The 22,318-nt window shown below is 43.1% G+C and overlaps 1 protein-coding gene across 3 annotated transcripts in view; it reads right to left on the bottom strand.

Moving 5' to 3' along the window:
• The window catches only part of LOC138165351 (nardilysin), a 74,172-nt gene that overhangs the window by 25,320 nt on the left and 26,534 nt on the right, over positions 1-22,318 (bottom strand). For all 3 annotated transcript variants that reach the window (XM_069093583.1, XM_069093584.1, XM_069093585.1), the window contains 9 exons: positions 20,427-20,522; positions 18,404-18,526; positions 16,614-16,671; positions 15,582-15,655; positions 11,895-11,964; positions 10,208-10,285; positions 6,732-6,852; positions 6,594-6,652; positions 2,965-3,019 (listed from right to left, as the gene is read on the bottom strand). In XM_069093583.1, the coding sequence (XP_068949684.1) occupies positions 2,965-3,019; positions 6,594-6,652; positions 6,732-6,852; positions 10,208-10,285; positions 11,895-11,964; positions 15,582-15,655; positions 16,614-16,671; positions 18,404-18,526; positions 20,427-20,522 (734 nt within the window). The remainder of the gene's footprint in view (positions 1-2,964; positions 3,020-6,593; positions 6,653-6,731; positions 6,853-10,207; positions 10,286-11,894; positions 11,965-15,581; positions 15,656-16,613; positions 16,672-18,403; positions 18,527-20,426; positions 20,523-22,318) is intronic.

Below are 22,318 nucleotides of genomic sequence, written 5' to 3'. Positions count from 1 at the left end.
AACAGCCACATTGTGCAATGATTGACTTTGATCGACTTGGCTCTTCTCAGCAATGCAAGGACCAAGACAACTCCAAAAGCCTCATGGTGGAAAATCCCATCCATATCTAGAGAGAGAACTAGGGAGTCTGAATGCAGGTCAAAGCAGACGATTTGCTCTCTTTTTTGTTTTGTTTCTTTTTTCTCATGACTGCCTGAATTGGTTCTAATTCTTTATGACATGGCTAATGTGAAAATAAGTTTAATATGAATATGTATATAAAGCCTATATCAAATTACATGCTGTCTTGGGGTGGGGGAAGGAAGAAAATTTTGAACTCAAAATCTTATGGAAGTGAATATCAAAACTAAAAATAAATAAATTTATTTTTTAAAAAAAGAAATAGCATATTTCTTCTAGTCATATCTGTATTTCATGTTTTTATAAGTATTTATCCACTTCTTCTAGGTCACCATTTTTGCATATAATTGGACAAATTTGGTCCTAATACTTTAATCTTAGTTGCAAATTATTTTTCCTTTCCGTTATAACTTATTTTTAATCAGAGTTCTAGCTGTTTACCTATTGTGTTATTTACTTTAAAGGAAACTTTCCTTTATCAATTAAAAAAAATTTGCTTGCCATCTCAGAGAGAAAGGAGGGGAAAGAAAGGATTTGGAACTCAGATTTTTAAAAAATAAATGTTAAAATTGTTTTTACATGCAATTGGAAAAAATATTATTGAAAAAATAAATACTACTACTATTTGTTATATGAGATGATCTCTGGTGAAGGGGGTGGAAGGATACTTAGAATACTGTGGTGATCTAAGAAAATATTAACAAATCATATATTTAAAAAAAAAATAAAGGGAAAGGACCAATATCTTATTACAGCAACGTGAAAAATGACATTGAGTTGGTCAACACAGCAAAATGTTATCACCCCATCACTAGAATGCTCCTTGAGGACAGGAACTGTCTTTACTTGTGTACTAATATTCCTAGCATTCAGCACAGTGCTTGGCATACAATAAGCACTTAATACATGTGTTTTATTCATTCGTTTGTTCATGTGGAAGTCAGTAGTATGAAAAAAGGCTGAAAAGCTCGATGGTTCTAGATGGCATAGGCCTTGAATAATGTCACAAAGAAGGACTAGAACACAGAATATAGTAAAGCTATCAGAACCAGAATGGATTTAGAATGTAGATTACAGAATGCCAGAGCAAGGAGGATCCATAAGGGCATGGAAGGCTAGATGCAGAGTGGACTAAGTTGTCCAAGGGTCTTGTCTGCCAGGTAAACTGGAGCCCAAGCCATCCAACTCCCTGCCCGGAACTCTTCCCCACACCATACCACCTCCTTCCTTCCAGTGTGATCATTTAAGATGGTAAGTGTTTGCTGTGCCACCACCAATCCCCAGGCCCCTGAGTTCCCAGTCACCATCAACTGAGAAATGATACACCTAAAGCCCCACATAGTGTGTGTGCTACTGTTGGGACCAGGATGAGAACTCTGAGCTCCTGAGAGGTTCATTCCACTCCAAAGGCAGGAGAATCTCCACAAACCTGACTCACATCTATCTGGAGGACGTTCCAAATCATGCTGTCCTCAATCCCTTGGGAAAGCTGTCCTGTAAGACAGGATTCATGCCATTCTTATCCCAGGGTCCACTGGTGCCTATGTTGGTAATGATCCTAACTCATCTTTCCACAGCACTTCAGTTTACAAAGCACTTTGTTCATCCTCTGTACTGGTGAAGAACTAATTACGCAAGCATTATTATCCCCATTTTAAAATAAATGTCAAAAATAAAGATCCAAGAAGGAAAGACCTTTGCTCAAGTAAAGAATTCAACCCTCAAACACAAGACTCCAAGTCTAGGTCGTCAATCAATCAGGAAGCATTTATTAAGAATCTGTTACGTGACCAACACTGGGAATGGAAATAAAAAGGGGAGACACCTCCGTACTCAAGGAACTTCCATTCCTCCCCCCACTTATTAATGAGGCAGCTACTAAACCCCTAGAACCTACACCAACAAAAGCTGTGGAAAGGAGTGTTGGAAAGGAGTGTTATCACAGTGCTGCACATGAGAGCAAAGAAAGAGCTGAAAGAGATCTGGTTGGAGACCCTGTAACCCCCAGTGATGGCAGCCCTAGCGCTGTCCTGGCAGCCTGACAAGGAGTGACCCAGAGCATCAGACCAACTCTTCAGAAGGATCGCCCTGGCACCAGGGCACTGGGTGGATGAAGGAGGGAAGATCAAGCTGGAAGCTATTGCAATAATCCAGGTGAGGAGGCTGTGAACTAAGGCACTGGCTGAGTGAGGCGTGAGAAGGGGTCAGATCCAAGAGATGGTATGGAGGTAAAAACAGCAAGATCTTGGAACTGCCTGGAGGTATGAGGGGTAGGGGAACAGGGAGGTAAGGATAGTGCCAAGGCTGCAAATCTGAAAAACTGGAAAGATGGCCTTACTTTCAAAAGAAGCAGGGGAGTTCTGCAGAGGGCTGAGTTCTGTTTTAGAAACAGAGTTTGAGATTACTCTGGGGTCATCAATAGGCAGATGGTGGTGAGGCACTGTGACTCAGGCCAGACTGGAGCTTGGTATGCACAATGGGGAGACATCAGTGGAAAAAAAGATGAATTAAAGCCATGGGAGTTGATGAGGTCACCAATGAGAGTAGAGAACACAGATGAGGAGGGCTAACCAACTCAAGCTCAGCGCTGGTGAATGCTAGCACCAAAGCTGTTCTACAGGCAGAGAGAGGGTAAGGCACTTGTCCAAGGTCACAGCACACCAAACTAACTCTATTACTGAATTTAATTACATAAGGGTCATTTTTCAGATGTCAATGAGATTTAGCTGGACCTGGGAATGACACTTCAAATGCTTATAAAACTTTCAGTATGGAGGAATGCGAGTTAATACCCCTTTCTATGAGGACAAGAGCCAAAATTGAAAAAAGCTTGACTCACAGTACCTGTTCTTGGTAATGAAATTCATTATCCTCAATTTTCTGAATCTCTTCAAAAATTCTGTAAAAGAAAATTACAATGAGAGGGCATCACATTATCAGAATACTACTGACATTCTCACTGGAATACTAGAAGGGGGAGCAAATGAGAGTTTATTAGGTGCCTACTGTGGGCTAGGGACTGTGCCAAGCACTTTCCAAATATCCCATTTGATTTTCACAACAGTAGTGCAGGGGAGGTAAAGGTGGGTGCTAATGTTATCATCCCCATTTAACTGTAGAGGAAACCGAGGCAAACAGGTGAACTGACCTGCCCTGGGTCACTCAGCTAGTAACGTCTGTGGATGGAGTCATACTCAAGTCTTCAGGACGGCAGACCCGCGCTCTAGGTGCCTCTTGTATCGATGGCTTCTTCCACACTCTCACTTCTACGCAGGCCTGGTTGTGCCAGGCTGCTACGTAAAGCCCTTCACGGGCTCTCCCTTGGCCACCAAGTCAAAAACCAAGCTGTCTAAACTGCTGTCATCTTTATCCCCGCCCCAAACCTGTTCAACCTTCTGAGCACCCAGCTAAGCATGACCTCCTAAAATCTCCCAAGGCTGTTCCTGGCCTCGCTATTCTTCAGGCTTCAAGTTTTCAACCTTCAAAACCAACTGCGATTCCCATTTCTCCCTTCCTCACCAACATCCAACCAGCCGCCAACCTTTGTCTAATCCCAGGACTGCTCCTATCCACCAACCACACCTTTCTTTCCATTCCTACATTTCCATTCACTACACCCCAACTCAGGCCCCGTTACCCCTGGCCTGGCCAACCAGAAAAATTGCCTTTAATTGGCCTCCCAGTCCCACCCTTGCAAACACATTTAATGGGAACTCTAACCTGCACTAGAGACAAACACAACACTATGGGTCACTCAAAAGTCTGCAGCTCTTCAGCGCTCACCAAATAAAATGCAGACTCACTAGCCTGGAATCCCAACTCTCTGTCCCCACACATTTGCCAACCAAAGCAGGCTGGTGGCTCTTCCCCAGGCTCACCCTGTCCTTCCCTGCTCCCAGTGATGCCTTTAAGCATCATTCTTCCATGTCAAAAAACTCTTCCATACATTTCTATAAAATCCATCTTTCATTCCTTCAAGATCTAGCTCAGGAACTGTCACATCATCAAGTTGTTTTGGATCCCTGGCCCTCCAGTATAATCACTGGTCCTCTGTCAAACTTCTCACGATGTTCTGGCTGGACCTCTCCTATACACATATCATGTTAATTTAGATTTGTCTTACTGCCCCACCAGACTAAACTCCTTGAGGATGCCCAGTCCTGCTTTATCTTTGAAACATAACTCATTGCCCGAGGCATTTAACGAAAGTTCCAAAGTTGCACAGAATTCTTGGTCATGAAGCAGCTATAGATAGTGTAGTCAGCAGTGTGCTGGATGGAAGTTAGGGAGCCCCGAGTTCCAGTCTTACCTCAGGCCCCCACTAGTTCTGTGACCCTCTTAGTCTCAGTGCCCTCTCATCTATAAAAGGAAGATAATAACACCACCTACCTCCAGGGAGGAACGATATAAGACCGCATGTGTACCTGAATAAACGCTAGCTTTTAAGCCCTGCACCGGACACATCCCTTCACCTCTCCTTTTTTACCAGCTCACCTCCTACTGCCTAGAGACACAGCCAGACTTCCGCCAGCTTTTAAAAACCATGACGGACCCTGTCACTCCTTCTGGCCCTTTTCTGATCTCCTCTGCTTTTCACAAAGAGCTACAAAAGCTGCCAACACTAACTGCCTCTACCTTCCCACTTCCCACCCCTCCTTCAGTCCCTTGTCATCTGACTTTTCACCACTCAAATGAAAACTGCTCTCTCTTACATCACCAGCGATTTCTTTACTGCTAAACCAAATGTTCTTTTCTCATCTTCACCTATCCTAAGAATATAAACATGAATGGGAGAGTGGCTCGAGTGCTGGCCTTTGGAGTCATGAAGCCTTGAGTTTAAGGCTGTCCCAGACCCTCAAGAGTTCTGTGACCCTGGACAAGTCACTTACCTCCTCTCAGCCACCATTTCTTCATTTGCAAAATAAGGATAATCAAAGCATTGGCCTCATGAGGCTTTTTGAGGACCAAATCAGACTCTAAAATACTTTGAGAGTCGCACAAAGGAGCACAAATCAAGCACCATCTAAACGCTCGGCATTCCTATGGTGATGACTGGGATTATAGCCCTCTCCAGAGCAGAGGACGCCGCTCAACACCTTCTTCCTTCCTCCCTGGGTTTTCATGATTCTGCTCTGTCCTCCTCTTCCTTCCTGCCAGATCTATTGTTTTGGACATCCCCTTTACAGGCTTCTCATCACCCATATTATAGGCCCACTAGGCATGGGGGTCCCTCAGGGCTCCAGCCTACACTGTCTTCGCTCAAAGAGCTCAGCAGATCCCCTAGATTGTCAGCAGATGCCTCCCCTCTCTACCCAACCCTCATCTTTCCCAAGTTCCTGGCCTACATCACCAAATGCCATCTCAGCATGTCCAAAAGAGAATTCTCTCTCCCTCTAAATCTTCCCCATCTCCCTTAGGACTCTATGCCATCCTTCTCCCTCGCTCAAGTTCACAACCTGAGTCATGGCGGACCTTTTGATCATCTCTAGTCCATCAGCTCCCAAGTCCTATATATTCAACTTCCTCAACCTCTCTCACATCCATCCCCTTTTCTCTAGTTCAGCCATTCTTCACTTCTCACCTGGGCTCCTGCCGCCAAGGCCTCCAGCCTCCACTAGCCGCTATGACCAGACCCCTCAAGTACAGAGCTGACCATGGTGCGGTCCTGCTCAGTGGCTTGCTTTTATTTCTCAGATAAAATTAAACGCCCTTGGTCTAGTTTTCAGAGTCCTTCACGAGGTGGCTGTAGGTCTATGTGGACCTTCTCCCCTCTAGACAAACTGGGACCGTGCACTATTCTCAGGCCCTGAAGTTCTACCACCAGCCCCATCCCTCAGAACACCTCATTCGCCCCTTCGAAGCTCAGCTCAAGGGCCCCTTCTGGTTACACTCCCCTGTAAATGCCTCAGATGGCTTCCCTCCAGAGAACTTAAGAAAGACAAAGCAAGGGCTGAAGCAAATAAGGAGTCACCCAAGTTCAGTCTGTCAACAAAGCTTCCCTAAATATGGGCTCTGGGCCAGGCCTGTCCTGCAGCCTGCAGATACAGACACAAAAGACAATCGGGCCCTGCCCACCAGGTCATCTCGGGATGTTCCAAGTGAGATGCAGAGGCAACGGAGGAACACTCGGGTGGCAGTCAGAGACACGAAAGTGCTTGGGAACCAGATCTGAATCCAATTACAGAGTGGAAAAGGGATGGTGCAAGCTACAGACTGGCTGAGAGGGTGGAACAAGAACATGGAAAGAGTGAGGTCTCGGGGGACCATAACACCGACAGGAAGGTACATCCCCCTTTCAAGACCATGAACAAGCGATGCCCCTGAGAAAGAAAAAGCAGAAGGAGCCAGTCCTCTGGCACGTGTCGGGGGTCTCTGGTACCCACTGCTCAGCATGTCCACTACCCTGAACGCACTTCCACAAGAGTAAACAGCCCACCACTCCTTCCCGCAGTCCTCTGAGAAGCACTCATTACCTTTTGTCAGGTCCAAGTTGCTGCAGCATTTTTAAATACTGGAACACAGTATGAGCAACCTAAAAACAAAACATTAGATGAGTCTTTGAATTTTATGTTATGCAACAGAAAACATGGCCTTACAGTGAAACCTTTTACCTCATTGAAATGTTCATATCCTTCATCAGTCAACGTAATCGAAATACTGAACACTGAATAGGTAGAATTTTGCTCAAATCCTGTCTCACCATTCCCACCAAACAATGCAAGAGCCCAGCACCTGCAGACAGAAGAAATAATTCCATTTATATGCCAGAAGTAGTAATTTGTGATGTTTCCTATTAGTTAACAGAGCCTTCCAGGTCTAATTAGGAAATCTCAACCATTAATAAAAGAATGAGAGCCAGATTGTACAGAAGGCTAGCCCAGGCCCAGAGGAACTGGTGTGTGGTGTCAGTGTGACCCAGGAAAAGTCACTCTACCCTTCTCCATGCCCCAGACAACTTCCCAAAAGGACACATTTCATAACGATTGTCATTTGCTTTCCTAGAGTGACCTTCACCAATGAACTGGCAGCCCAGGGCTAAATAAATAATAAAATAAAAGGAAACCAATGTATGAATTTGAAAACAAAGCAAAACAAAAAACAGAAGAAATATTTCTGAAATCCGCAATCATCACAAGGCTCTCCTGACACAAGAGTCCTATGGCGAATTTTGAATCAAACAAAAATCTAAATGTGAAGCAATGTGTCTACTTACGCTTTCAAAAAGACATCAACCCTTTCCCAATAACCAAAGCAACTATTTAAACATTTTGAGCACACGATGTTGAGAGGGGACAGAGATGGCACTCCTCCAAACAAATCCTCACACCTCCCCAGAGAAGCAAGTATGGCAACACTTCAGTCACCTGGAATGGGGCTGACTCTGGCTTAGTCAATTCTCAAGATAGCTAAAGGCTAATTGTGTAAGGGTCCAGCCTTTTGGTTTCAGTCTTTTCTTATAAAAATTCTAAAACATACTAAGCATTTTCCTGTCTAAACACAAGTGTACCAGGCAGAAACATGATTGATGACTCAGGTTCCTTCCTTTGCGCACTTGTGGCCCTGGGTTCCAGATAGAGCAGGACAATCACAAGTCTTCCCTGAATGCCTAGGCCAGCAAGAGAATGCTGAGCCTGGCCCTTGCTACCATGTTTCCCCGATAATAAGACACTGTCTTATTATTTTTTTGGACAGAAAAACACCAGAGGGCTTATTTTCAGGGGAGGGCTTATTTTAATGAACATTGACAGCAATTTTAATAAACAGGTAAATGTGAACAAAAAAATGTACCTTTATTCAATAATGAATTCAATAAAGAACAGGATGACGCGCTCACTGCTACAGCTCTGATTGGATGCAGCTCGGAGCGCGGCGTGCGTTTCATGGGGCGGGGAACGGTGCATACAAAGGGTACCGTAATGTAGTGTGTAGTGCAGGGGATCACCTTCACTACAGTAGCAATCTCAATAGGGCTTATTTTCGGGGGAGGGCTTATTTTAGAGGAATCTTACACAGTAAGGGGAGGGCTTATTTTCAGGATAGGTCTTATTATCAGGGAAACACGGGTAGGGCTGTGTTGGGAATGCACCAGGAGCGCCCTTCCCAACAGCCCTGAGCAGAGTCTGATGGCAGCCTGTATTCTTTCTATCTGCTTCACTGCCTCCCTGAGAGCAGACCTGGGCCACTGCAAAGCTCTGCTTTCCTAGAACATCTATTACTGAAGCCCAAGCTCCCTTTACGTCAGTTCTATCCTAAGGTGCTTCCGCCATCTTTGTGGATGACTTGCTCTGAGAGCTTCTGAGAAGCCAAAGCCCCTAGCCTTTGTCCACCCATCAGGGCCCCATCCAAGTTTTTGCTACCCATCACATAAAGTCACAGCTCTGAAAATCAAGGACCAAAGCATAGCTACTAGATCCTCTCAGGTGAGACAACACTACCAACTTCCCAATATTGAGAATACTGCAATTAATATCCATTACACCCAGCTGCAGTCTTACAACCACAGACATACATAGGAATTCAAAGCAAGGTTTTTTCTCTTCTCGGTTTCTTGGTTGATACCTGAGAACAACTGAGTAGTGCAGTGGTTAGAGTGCCAGGCCTGGAGTCAGGAAGACTCCTCTTCCCGAGTTCTAATCTTAGCCTCAGACACTTTCCTAGCTGTGTGACCCTGGGCAAGTCACCCTGTTTGCCTCAGCTTCCTCATCTGTAGAATGAGCTAGAGAAGCAAATGGCAAACACTCCAGTGTCTCTGCCAAGACAACCCCAGACGGAGTCACAAGGAGTTGGACACAATTGAAAAACAACCGAACGAACAACTGAACCGATGCTGAATTGCTAAAGTTTGCTGCACTGTCTCTACTTGAGAGATAAGGAAAATGGGAAAAAGCTTCCCTGCTGACATGGACACGCCCCTTTGGGAGACACCAGCCTGACCTCTGCCCTCTGCCAGCATCGAAGGGAGGCCGAGATCCGCAGGGATGGGTTTTAGGGCCTTTGTAGCGTTTTACAAGGCGTCTTGTGGTTCTGTCACTGTTTGGGTTTGTAGGCACCTCAGCATCTTAATGTCACTTGAGATGATCATCCAAGAAATGGGAGATGAACAGAGATGATAAAATCTTTAGAGATCCATGGCTTCTTGCCAGTTTTCCTTTATTAATCAAGTACACCAAGGCAGAGCTGAGTAGAACCATCCTAACCTGAACCCTAACCCTTTTCAAGGCTAATCCCGAGAGACTGTGTATATTTTACCCTGGGTGTCAATTCAATTATTCAATTCTGATTCTAGAGTATTACAATGATTACAAAGAAACTAAAAAGAAAAAGATGCACACATCAATATTTATATATATGTATCTTACCAAAATTAACTTAAATAGGATTTGCTCTACAAAGACAATCCAAACATTAAAGTAAATGAAATTTTCATTTCATTGATGTTACAATGTGCTTATCTAATAAGGTTAGTGCTAAACAGGCAAATTGTTGCAACTGAGAGTCAAAGGACTCAGATGGTCCAGTCTGTGCCATGTATAAAAATCTTTAGCACAAGTTAAAAGCAAGGAACGAATGACAAAAGTGGACAGTCTGTCAAAGTGTCTACACAGACCCACCTGAGCCCCTGGAAAGAATCTGGTCCATTCTTCATTTTTAGGATATCCCAAAGCACTGAATATAGAGTCAAGGGACCTATAACTGAAAGCAAGCTCCAACACTCAACTTCTCTCAGTTCTCTACACAAATGGGTTAGACTAGATGAGCTCTCAGAGCCTTTCAGTCTTAAGCCCTATGAGTTCATAAATCTTTATTATAATTCTTTAATCTTATCTATAGGTAATTCTTTATTCATCACACAATCAATTTCCTTACCAGTAGGGTATAATTTAATTCTTACCGAGGTCTATCCCTTCCTTCCGAGTCTTGGAATCTATGATTTTCCATTTCAATATTAAATGAGATCATATTTGCAAAGCACTTAACATGTGCCTGGCACAGAGTAAGTACTTTATAAAGGCTTATTCCTTCCCTTCCCTTCCCCGCCCCTCCCAGTCAAACATCATTCATTCCTGGAAGTTAACAAAACACTTACTTCTTTCTAAGAAAGGACAGGATGCTACCTTTGCCTTCATGTCCCACTAGCCAGGAGATATAATGAAGAGGCTTCACCCTAAAAGAGATAAATATCCACCAAAACACATTACAGAGATTAACATTCTAAGTCAATTCAGAAAGCAAAGATTATATACACTGACTGATATAACAATAAGTTTGGGAATAGAAGTGAAAATACACTTTCATCATTGGAAGACTCATTTACTCAAGTACTACAGGCTTACAGTATCAACATAAACAGAAAAAGACTTAACTTCTCTCTGAAATCACCAGAAGAGCATAAAGAGTCGTTTTTCAACGACTTTCACGACTGTTTTATCCAAGCGGTAACACACTTCTAGGAACACGCCACTTCTACAAATACTTACAAAACTCTGCAAAGGTGCTGCATGCAGAGGTGAGACAGGATGAAAAGAACAAGCCTGAGAAATTAGGAGATCCAGTAGGCGTAAGATTAAGCAGGAACCCATTGTGCCCTGTGCCTATTCTCAAGGGGCAGTAGGAGAATAAAACAAAACAAGAAATGCACAAGCCCTCCAAAAAGTCAATGTCAGCCGCTGTTATGTGTCCTGTGATTTACGGTTCACTGAGAGCTGTTCTACATAAAGCAACAACTTGAATATCACACCAACTTTTCCAAGTTTTTTTTTTAACAAAAAAGAAAATGTTGGCTTCAAGTTTTAACTATTCCCCCAAAATTGCTTTTGAATTTTAATGCCTGTTAGAGCAGTGATTGTGGTCACATACTGATTCAGAAAACCACAAATTAACATTATCTGTGTTGTCCTGTATTTTTATTTATGCTGTTAAACATTTCCCAATTATATTTTCATCTGGTTGGGGCCACCCTGGTGAGTTTTGCTGGTGGGCTGGGGGTTTGACACTTCTAGGCTAAGGCACTCTTAACTATAAAATATATAGTCTAAGTAGACTAAGTTGGCTTACACTATCCCCAGAAGAAAGGCCAGCACAAACCAAATAAGGACAACACACGATCTCTGCAGGATTCCGTAAAAGTACATTGAACCGGACACAGCATTCATCATAACATCATGGAGGATTCCTACTCACTCCCCTCAACTCTAGTGTTCAAGCAGCCTCCACGATGTGCCACTCCTCTGGGTCTCCCTTAAAATTAACTAGCTGATCCTGAATGCTCCTATTAAGACGAGCAGCCCCAGGTATCCAGGTATAGAAGTCAAATCTCTTCCCTCATCTGAGGGATCATCCTCGATCCAGAGGCCCAGAAAGAGGCTGCAGTAAGTAGTGTGGGGGCCCATCGACCCACGGGTTCACTGCTCCCCCTCCACTCACTGAGTTACTAAGCTTTAAACATGACTAGAACAGGCTCCATTTTTATGGCTACTGACATGCCAGTACAATATTTCTATAAGCAGAAAAGAAAATAATACCTTAATGACACCAATGAATATTAACAAGAATCATTAAAAGGCTGAACAGAGGAAGAGCTGAGCCCATAGGTACAAGGAGCTTCACATTTTCCCACTTGGACTTGCCACTCCCTGCAGCATGTCAGAGCTCCAAAAACAAGCAGGGACAATCTTCCCCCCGCCCCCCCACACACACACACACATAACATAATGGGCCTCATGTTTCCAAGACTGAGATTGCCCAGAATTAATGAGCACATTTTTCAACCTTACCTATAATGCTGTTGCTGGGGAGGAAGAGCCCACGTGATGGTCAAAGCATGGACCTTCCTGATAGGAACCACTAAATGGGAAGAGATTTTAGATATATATATATATATGTTATTCCAAAGGCCTTGACTCTTTCTTTAAAAAGTGTAGGTACATTATAAAAATGAACAAGTTTTGAAAGACTTACAAGCACTGATCAATGAAATGAATGAACAGGAAGACTAACTCAGTATACAGAATGGGATAGATAATTTTTGGACTTGGCCAATGCAGAAACCTGTTTGCCTGGACTACGCGTACTGTTACTAGGTTGGGTTGTTTGTTTTTGGGGGTGGAATAAATTCTTCTTAATAGAAAATAATAAAATGCAATTTTTAGAGTGTTGGGTTTATATGGTGAGTAATATTTTATTGCTACAACAAATTCAAATATAATCCACAAAAATACTAGCCACAATTCAATTTGATTATATTTCTGGAACAATAGCCACTTGCCCTTTTAGCAAAGTACAGTTTAATTTACTTTCATGGATCAGAAAAGTGGTGGTGTGAAGGGAATGTGTTAACATGGAATCTGGCAAGTGAAGAGGTCGAGGAAAACAGGGATTAGGAGACAAGGTTTTCATAGTAGAAGCAACCAGTGACAGGGGAATGACTAAGCTATTAGTATACAGGAACACTACAGAACTGTGATAAATGAAGAATAGATTTATAATCTTCCACAAAAGTAATCCTCCAATGTTTCCTTGTTGCTTGGAGGCAGGGATAGGTTTTTAAGGCTAGGCCCCAGTGGAACACAGGCTCAGTTGGGGCCTGCAGGAAGGTAGAAGGGAGGAGAGTAGAAGCCAGCAGACACTAACTAATGTCATTGATCATCAAGCTAAGGACTAAAAGGATCAAAAATGGAGGCTGGCCATCAGGGGAGGAATTTTGTTACCCAGAACCACTCAGGAAAACCATCTAAGTGACAGAAGAATGCTGGTGGGTGCTGGGAGAGGGCAGATCTCCACCAATAACACCTGAAACTTTTTGGCCAGATGAACTATGTTGACCATATTAAGATACTAAGTGAGAAGAGCATTTTATTCCACACACAAATTCCGAAAAAGTCACAACATAAAAATTAAGAAGAGAATTTCACAGCTTCCAAGCATTATTGGAACAATGTTTTGGTAGAGATGAGAGAGGAGAGGTATGGTATGTACCTCACTGAACATGGCCTGGGATTGCGGAGATGGATTCTAACCATGTTTTGTGATTATTTAGCTCTGAGGGCTAATGAAGCAGATTAAAATAATAAAGTAAATTAAAACAGCATTCCGTAACAGAAAGTTGCTTTCTTTTACTTTTTGGATTAGGATTAGTCAAAACGAGGCAGTTCAGGGGGTGGCTAGGTGGGGAGGTGAATAGAGTACTGGCCCTGGAGTCAGGAGGACCTGAGTTCAAATCTGACCTCAGACACTTAACACAAAAACTAGCCATATGACCTTGGGCAAGTCACTTAACCCCAAATGTCCTACCTTCCCTCCTCCAAAAAATAAAAAAGCCAAAAAAAAAAAAAACAAACAAAAAAAAAAAATAGGCAGTTCAATCTGTTTACAAAGGGATTTAATTTAGGGGATTTAAATGAATTTAAATAGGATTTAAGTGTGGAGATCTGATATCCCCCCAAAACAAATTTTAAGGGAATTGACACAAATCTATAAGAGATATTCTCCAATAGGTAAATGACCAAAGGATATGAAGTGATTTCAAGAAATGCAAACAATGTTACGTGAAAAGCATTAAAATCGCTAATAATCTAAGGAATGCAAATGTCAAAAACTCTAAGGTGTCATCTCAACCCAAAGCAACTGGTAACAGTAAAAAAAGAGAAAAAACTTCTCATCCTGGTGGGCCGTGGGAGAGCAAAAAACTTCAGTGAGGGTGGTTAGAAAATGGCTTTCCGGTCAACTTGTATTTGCACAAGAAGAATGACAAAATTCTTCAAATGAATAAACCAAGAACAAAATTGTTCATGTCCTTTGACACAGCAATCCCACAAATGGGTTTATATTACAAGGAAATTAACGTCAGCAAAGGAAGACTTATCAGCACAAAAACACTCATGGCAGTGTTCTCTGGAACAGCAGATATTCTGCTGAGAGCGCCCTGAGAGCAGAAACTGGAGTCTGGGGGCCTTAAGCTATCCTTGTATTCTTGGGCACTTAGCACAGTGCCTGGCACAGAGCAGGCCCTTAATAAATGCTTACTTGCTTCCTGGGTCTGCTCAATAGCTGAGGTGCTGTGAACAGAGTGCAGAACCTGGAGTCAGAAAGACCTGAGCTCAATTCTAGCCTCAGAAGTTCACTAGTTGTATGATCCTATGCAAGTCACTTAACTGTTTGCCTCAGTTTCCTCAACTGTAAAACGGAGATAATAATAGCACTTTCAGGGCTGAGGTGAGGGGATCAAATGAGGTAATATTTGTAAGGTTCTTTTAAAGTGTTATATAAATATTATTATCATTATATTAGAGCTAAACAAATTGTCTTATATGTGGATGCAGTGAAATGTGAATATGAAGAATTCAGAGAAACAGGAAAAAACTTGTCTGAACTAATACACAGTGGAAAATAGGAAAAAAGAATAATGTGCATAATAGCTACAATATAAATAAAAACTTTATAAAGAAAGACTCAGATAAAGTCAATGAACAATGATACTAGAAGTCATTAGAACACACTTTCTTGCTTTTGACTCCCAAAGGGGCTGGCCATGAAGGCAAGAATCATTCTGTCTAAAACACCCTGAAGAGACCATCCTAGGGACAGAAGAATTCCACTTCCTGCTGTTTTTGCGGAGATTTGTGACTTTGGGGCTTTTCCTGAGACGTGTTGAAATAAACTTCATCACATTAACAAGAACAGAAGGGAATTAAACTAATGCAAATGAGTTTCTTGTTCATTAGGACTTTTTTCCTATATAGATCTTTAAGTTGAAAAAGCAGTAACTTGGGGAGGCCAGGTAGCACAGCAAGTAAGAGCACCGGCTCCAGTTTCAGGATGACCTGGGGATCGAATCCGGGCTCAGATATTCAGCACCACACCCAGAAATAACTGGCCGTGTAACCTTGAGCAAGTTACTTAACCCCGATTGCTTTAAAAAAAAAAAAAAAAGAAAAAGCAGTAACTTAAAAAGCAGTAACCATGCAGACCACTGCAGATTATGTGTAGGTGGCAGGCTTCCAGGTGAAGGTGGGGTTACGACAGATATCCAAACAGACCCTGCAGAAGGGACAGAAAGGGGAAAGAGAGGCCGGACAAGGACCTTGTACAGGGCCTAGTTCAGCAAAAGGAAAATACGAAGGAAACAAGAAGGTATGTGCTAACAGGAACAGTTAAGCCTCGAAACAAGCTAACTAAGAAAATATTTCTTTTCCTTCCATGTTTATCCTTGATAAAGTTTGTGTCAACACACCAGACAAAGCCTAGAGTCACAAATCTTAATGAAAATAGAGACAGAGAGAGGAGGAGTGGACTTCTTAAGCACTCACTAAGGCTGGGGGCAGCAGGAGGCCAGAGCTGATCATCCAGACAGCAAGCGGGCAGGCTGCCTCTAGTTAGTGCTTGGTCCTAATGCTATGCAATTCTCATTGCCATAAAAGAACTTTAAAAAGTTTGAAAGAAAATGTTAAAGGAATTTCACAAACCTCTGTACAGTTTGTTAAATGCTGGCGTGTCAAATGGATCCGTTAAATGGCCAAAATTTGGTTTAGGCAACCCACTGAAAAGAAAAACAAATCTCTTTGAGTTAGTGGCAAAGTCTTTCTAAACCAAAGGTTCTTAACCTATTTTGTGTCCTTGGACTCTCTTGGACAACTGGTCTGGTAAAGCTGCTGTAATCTTTCTCAGAACCACATTTTAAAATGCATTAAATAAAATCTATAGGATCACAGAGAAAAAAAAATATATTAAAATAAACGTCAAAATGTTTAATTTTTTTAAGACTCATGCTCCTCAGGTTAAGAAGCCCTATTCTACATAATTATTTCCAAGCAGGTCTATCTGATCCCTATACAGGTCAAAAGAATTTGTCATGAGCTCTCATATACCCTGAATTCTAATAACTCCCGGGTAAGTCTCATCATCCCGACCTCAGGCCCAATATACATACTAAAAAGGGGTGAGGGACCCATGACCTCGAGGGTCCCCACCCCTGAGCTAGACCATTTGGTCACTCACTCACCACCCAATATGTAACTCTCTATCCTCACTACGGTTTAGTGGCTGGGCCCAGACAAACAATCTCAATGTGTACAGTAATTCTTTTTCAACAAAATAAAGAACTATTAACACTCTGGTGGCACTGGGTGTTCCTTCCAACAGCAAAACTGCTACAGCCCATCCTGAGCACCACATGGATCTGTCCTCCCACCCCAGCATGCAAAGGGCCTTCCTCAAAGCTCACAAAATTGTATGGATATCAAGAGAGCAGGCAGTCTGCTCCTGTTACCCCTGAATAGATATGAACACTTCAAAACAAGACAAGATCTTTGCATGAGCAATCAGTAAATACTCCCACTTTGCAAATATCCTTCTATAACTGTTACCCCTGGAAAATGTCCTGGCCTAAGAGTAAAACCCTGGGCAATTCATCTCACTTCCACCTTCCTCATAAGAAATGAGGGAGTGGGGACGGGACTAGACGGCTTTTCAGTTCTAAATATAAAGAAATCTCTTACTTGTTTGGGATGTTGGAGAAGATCTCAGTGACCCACTTTTCCAAGGTATCAAGTGTTTCTGGAAGGAAGAAAAGAGACTTGAAGCAAAATGTATTTATTCAAGGCAACAGACTGCTTCTGATTGTTTAATGGAAAGAACTCTGGACTTGGAGGCAGAGGCCTCGGGCTTAAATCTCAGCTTTTCTTTTTGGGGGAAGGCAATTCGGGTTAAGTGACTTGCTCAAGGTCACAAGGTTAGTTTTTGTGTTAAGTGTCTGAGGCCAGATTTGAACTCAGGTCCTCCTAACTCCAGGGCTGGTGGAGTTCACTGCACCACCTAGCCCCCACTAAATCTCAGCTTTTCTAACAACTGGCTGTGGGACCCTGACAAATCTGCAACTCTCTCTAGGCCTGAGGCTCCTTCCTCCTGCATGAGACAAGTGGCTACAGACTGGAATGAGGTGGTGAGGGAGGGAAAGCATCAGGTGCCGACCTAGCTTCATTTCCCAAGGTCCTATCAGACTTACATCCAAGATGGGCTTGAAAAAAATGAGCCTTCTGACTCTGGAAGGGCTGGCCTAGTAAAATAAACTAGAAAACTCTGCTCCAAAAAGTCTGGATTGATTGAATGAAAACCAAGGGAAAATAAATTCTGACAGAAAAAAAATGCTTCATTTTTCTTCCAGGAGAATTTCAGAGAGAAGAAATACCTTCATCCTAAGAGATGACTACCTTTATACCAAATGAGCCTTAATGGCAATCCCAGTAGAAAGGGAGGGGAATAAAGGCTCTTTCCAATGGCTGGGAGCCCAGTAAAGATTTAGACAAGTTCAGGCACTTGCCATAGAAAAGCCACAACCTCTCTGGATCTCAGTTTCCTCATCTCGTAAAATAAGAGAGTTAAGACCAGATGATCTCTATTTAAGAATCATGCTAGCTCTAGAATTCCACGGTTCTAGATCCTTTGTCTACTGAAGCTGCTCTCAAACAGAAAGATGTCCTAAATGTCTCGGCACAGAAAGACTCCATTTGCTCCACATTTAATTCATACCATTCAAACACATTTATTCTGCCTGTGTTTTACCTTGTACATGTCTCATTAACAAGTTCCAGGGGAGGAGAGCTATCTGCTCCCTGCCTGCCTTGGAGACAAGAGATGGGTAGGAAGCCACAGCAGCAACTTCCCTTCATTAGTACTCAGCTAAAATTCAAAAACCAACTTTGTAACTGAAGATGGAAACATTAAGCCAGAGAAGATGAGGCTGAGGGAGGCAGCACCAGGGCCAAGTGGCAATATGTGGTAGAGATCGGACTGGGCAAGGCCAGGGGACAATGAAGCCATCGATCAGGGCCGAGAAACCAAAAACATAAGGTCTAGAGCTGACATATGGTGGATATTTGGGGAGGGCATGGGACGGACACACAGCTCATGAGCAAAAGTCTGCTATTATGAGGGAAAAGTGGATTCCAACCATGTTTACTCTACCAGCTCTTTCTCCCCAACAGAAGGTAAATGGGTTCAGGTTAATGCAGGTGCTCTATAGGGTGCCCTGGAGGGCAAATGGGCAAAGAACATTTTCCCTATTTCACCAAATCCAGTGTCACAGGAGAGATAAACAAGTCTACACCCAAAGCAGGAAGGCAGAGAGACTGATCCTGTGGACTATTTCTTAGTGTTGGTCCTTCGGTGATGTTCACAAAACTGCTACCAGGGTCAATTGGAGGGTTCCAACCTTCCCCTGCCCACCTGTAGCTCCTCCTGAAGCCAGGTGCACGTGGCATCACCATAACCAGCAGAGCAGACATCCTACCTTTTGATTGCACCACTAAGGTCATGTAATGTGCAGAGTAATAGTGCAGCCAGAATTCTCGAAGTCTGGCATGGGTGTCAATACTGTTCCTTTTCGGCTCATGTTTGAGGGTCTCTGCATTCCCTAGGAAAGACGAAGGAGTGAGCACAGTAGTAACAGACTACTAAGACATTAACACCAACCTGATAAGTTCTGACTCTTCATGAACCCAAAGAGATATCCTATTCAAATAACTGTGCTGCATTTAGCCAGTTTGATAAAGAAACTGAGAAACCAAACACTCAGAGTGATTTATTACTACCCATAGCTTAACCAGGAACCTAAGCTTCTTTTTTTTTTAAAGCAATTGGGGTTAAGTAACTTGCTCAAGGTTACATGGCCAGGTGTTTCTAGGTGGGTGCTAAGTGTCTAAGCCCGGATTCAATCCCAGGTCATCCTGACTCTGCAGCCGGTGCTCTTACTCACTGCACTACCTGGCTGACCCAGGAACCTAATATTTTCTTTCACTACATGGCACACTCACTTCCAAACAGCCTGACTCTGAGCCCAATTAAGTACTGATGGATACACATAAAACCCAGGTAGAACGATGGCCCAGTCAGGAGCTGAAAGCCTAGAGGGAATAAAAGGCTTCTCATGACACTATGTCACAAGCAGAACTGAAAGGGGCTCTTTATCCTTCAATAACTAAACCCCTTGGAATGAAACAGCCCCAGCCCCAGTCCAGGCCACTAGACATTCCCCATAGGCCCTCTCTCAGGTGCCTTTAGGTAACCCAGAGTTCTCCAAGGCTCTGGCTACACAGTTAGTACTGAAAGTTCCCAAAACCAGCTGGAAAGGCTCCAAAGAGAGGCTAGCAAACCCAGGTCAGCCTGAATTCAGCAGAGGTCCCAGCAGTACACACTTTATAAAAAGGCAATTACTAATTCCATGCTTCCTCCTACTGCCTTACTTCTCAGGCCTTATCTGTCTTGCCAAACAAGTCACACAACTTATGATCATTATTGGTAGCAGGCAGAGTGGAAACAAGTAAGCATAAAATTTCAATTAAATCTGCTAGTGGAGAGTTTGGGTTTAGGCTGTCAGTTTGATTTTGCAGTGTCTCCCCATAATGGTAGGTCACTACTTTGTACGTAGAAGGACAATCTGACATGACAGCACTTCCTTTAAGCACCCAGACCGAGCACCCACAGCAGACTAAGAAGGGCAGCATTCAGCCCCCTACCCTGACCCCACACTGCTGTCCCCAGGGCACAGGCTCTACAGCACATAAAAGTGACTCCAGAAACTACTTCTGGAATCAATAAACAGTACTGCTGTTTACCAGCAGGGCAGAGAAAAGTCCCTAGAATTATCCCTCACATATCTGAAACAAATTTTCTTTGAATGTTTAAAAAAAAACCACAAAGCCAGTCTATCAACAATATTCTTAGGGAAAAAATGTCAATTTCTTTTCAATGAAAATACATAACGAGCTCCAGGGCCTAGCCACACAACACCTCAAACACAGTAGACATTTAACGCATGCTTGTTTAGCTGCTATGTAAAGCCTTTTTCCCCGAAGAATCAAGAAAAATCACTGGAAGATGCCCAGATTTAGTCCACTCCACAGACCTTTATTTAGGACCAGACCAAGCAATCACTATGTGCCTGAAGTGTGACTACAAAGTAAAAAATGACAACACTGTCCTTAATAGGAAATGAAGGTGATAACAGTCAAGAAAGCAACACCAACCACACTGACACGGCCATCGAGCAAGTCCTTGGGATGAACCCCGTCACCCAATGTCCTCAGTCAGAACAAACCCTGGACCCAAACAAACAAGGGGAGGTTCAGTCCCTGTGCAGGCTCACTCTAACTGGTTCCCCCTCAAGTCATCAGCGTTTCCAAACAGGAACTAAACACTCTGTGACAAAGCTAACTCCTGGGCCTGTTGTTTCAACAGCTTTTCTACTAAAGGGCTGAATCTTCATGAGAAGATCTGAATCAAAACAAGACGGATGCATTTAGAACACAACTTACCCCAAAAGAATTTCCCCATAGGATGCCCAGGTCTGGCAAGGCTTCCAAACAGCATTTCCTTTCTGTTTGCATCTGAGGGTCTTGCAAGTTGATACTCTGTCAATTATAAAGAAGGATGGGTTGATATGAGAATAAACACAGCCAGGGAGCCTTCCCAGGCACCCATGAGGACAAAACACTACATGTAATCTTGATAGAGACTGTTCTTAGCACCCGGAAAATCATACTTAGAGAAGTGATCGAGCAGAGAACAGCTTCCTGTGCCTCAGTCAGTTCAAACACACCCCCTCGTTAGGTGACAGCAATCAGGGCACCCAGAAATGACCAGCGAGCTAGCAGAAGGTCCTTTCTCTCCCTGCTGTGAAATCCACCAGCCCCTGTCTCTTCCCCCACAGTACTAAGCTCAGTGTCAGACACAGGTTCCATGCTCAAATGGAATGACACTTCCTTTCAAAGGAATATTCATCAGGGAATATGATTTATTTTTCATACCTTTTAAACACTTGAGGTTTTCTAAGGCCCTTTCAATAGTGACCATTCTAGAATGTATTGCATGCCTTTCTGACCCAGAATACTAAACATAATTTCAACTAAACCAAGAACATGCTACAGTGGAAAGGGCACTGGCTGTGGAGACAGATGGACTAGGTTCAAACCCTGCCCCTGCAGAAGCCATTTTGTCTCCTTCAGACCCAGCTTTCCCAGCTATAAAATGAGGGGATCAGACTAGCTGGCCTCAAATAGTCCCTCCAGTGTCCATTACCTACATGCAGGAGTTACCAATCAATGAAGATACAGACCTGCTGAAGGCTGACTTATAACCATAGGACAAAGAATCCCAGACATCTGTGAGCCAAGATGCTTAGACATGTCTGAGACCCTGAAGGAGTGACTTTGTTCACACAGAAAAGTTCACCAATGCAAGAGAATGGCAAACCCAACCTTGCAGAACATGCAGAGTGAACTGAGGTCACTGGCAGATGCCTGAGGGGTATGTGTGTGCTGTGTGTGTCCTGTACAGCTTGTTCGGCTGCGTGTAGATCTCTGCTTTCACCTAGTGTTTGTCGCAGATGAATGCTCACATAAGCAAACAAGAAATTCATATTATGCTCAAATTGTGCCCTAATATATTGATTACACTGGAACAAATTTGTGTTTTCAAAACAAGCATGACTGACTAATGGAAGTGAGTCGGTACCCACAGGAGGAACATAAACATCCCTGATCCACAAGTACACAATTTTCATTATGCAAGGATGTCATCTAAATTTCAACGGCAAGTGAAAAAGTCATGGTTAAACTGGGATTTCTTCTTACTCTAACAGAGAATTAAATCAATGACTTATATTGTGTGGCTCACACTGTTCATCTGTAAAAACAATGAACTCAGGTTTTGGGGAAATAATGAGGTATCAATAACAACAGCTGACCTTTCTATAAAGCTTTACAGACACTATCTCACCTGATCCTCAAAACCACCCGGTGAAATAGTGGTACAAGAGGCCCTGAGAGGAACAGTGCCTTCATCCAGATCCCACCAGAGGCAGAATCTGAACTCAGGTCTTCTGACTCCAAATCCAGGGTGCTTCTCCACTTGGCCACAGCTGCCTCCAAAATAAGGGAAAACCAAAACTCCCCCAAGAACTGCATCCAGGCATTGGGTCCAGCAATGGAAAGGCAAGACAGAATGTCACATATTGCTCTAGTCTGCTTTTCACAAAAAGGAAAAATGTGGATTCCTCTATCAGTATGAAGGAGACTCTTTTTCTGCAGAGCACCCATCTCAGAGCCTGCTACTTTAGTAATGTGCATTCAAGTAGCACCTTCACATTTAAGAAGACACAGGACAAAGCTGCCCGACTGTACCAGAAGACATAGGGATAGACCTGGAC

This window comes from Petaurus breviceps, unplaced genomic scaffold, assembly GCF_028583685.1.
Source record: "Petaurus breviceps papuanus isolate PSGF00001 unplaced genomic scaffold, PetGlider_PUasm1.0 208, whole genome shotgun sequence".
Classification (NCBI taxonomy): Eukaryota; Metazoa; Chordata; class Mammalia; order Diprotodontia; family Petauridae; genus Petaurus; species Petaurus breviceps.
This window is presented reverse-complemented; position numbering and strand designations above follow the sequence as displayed.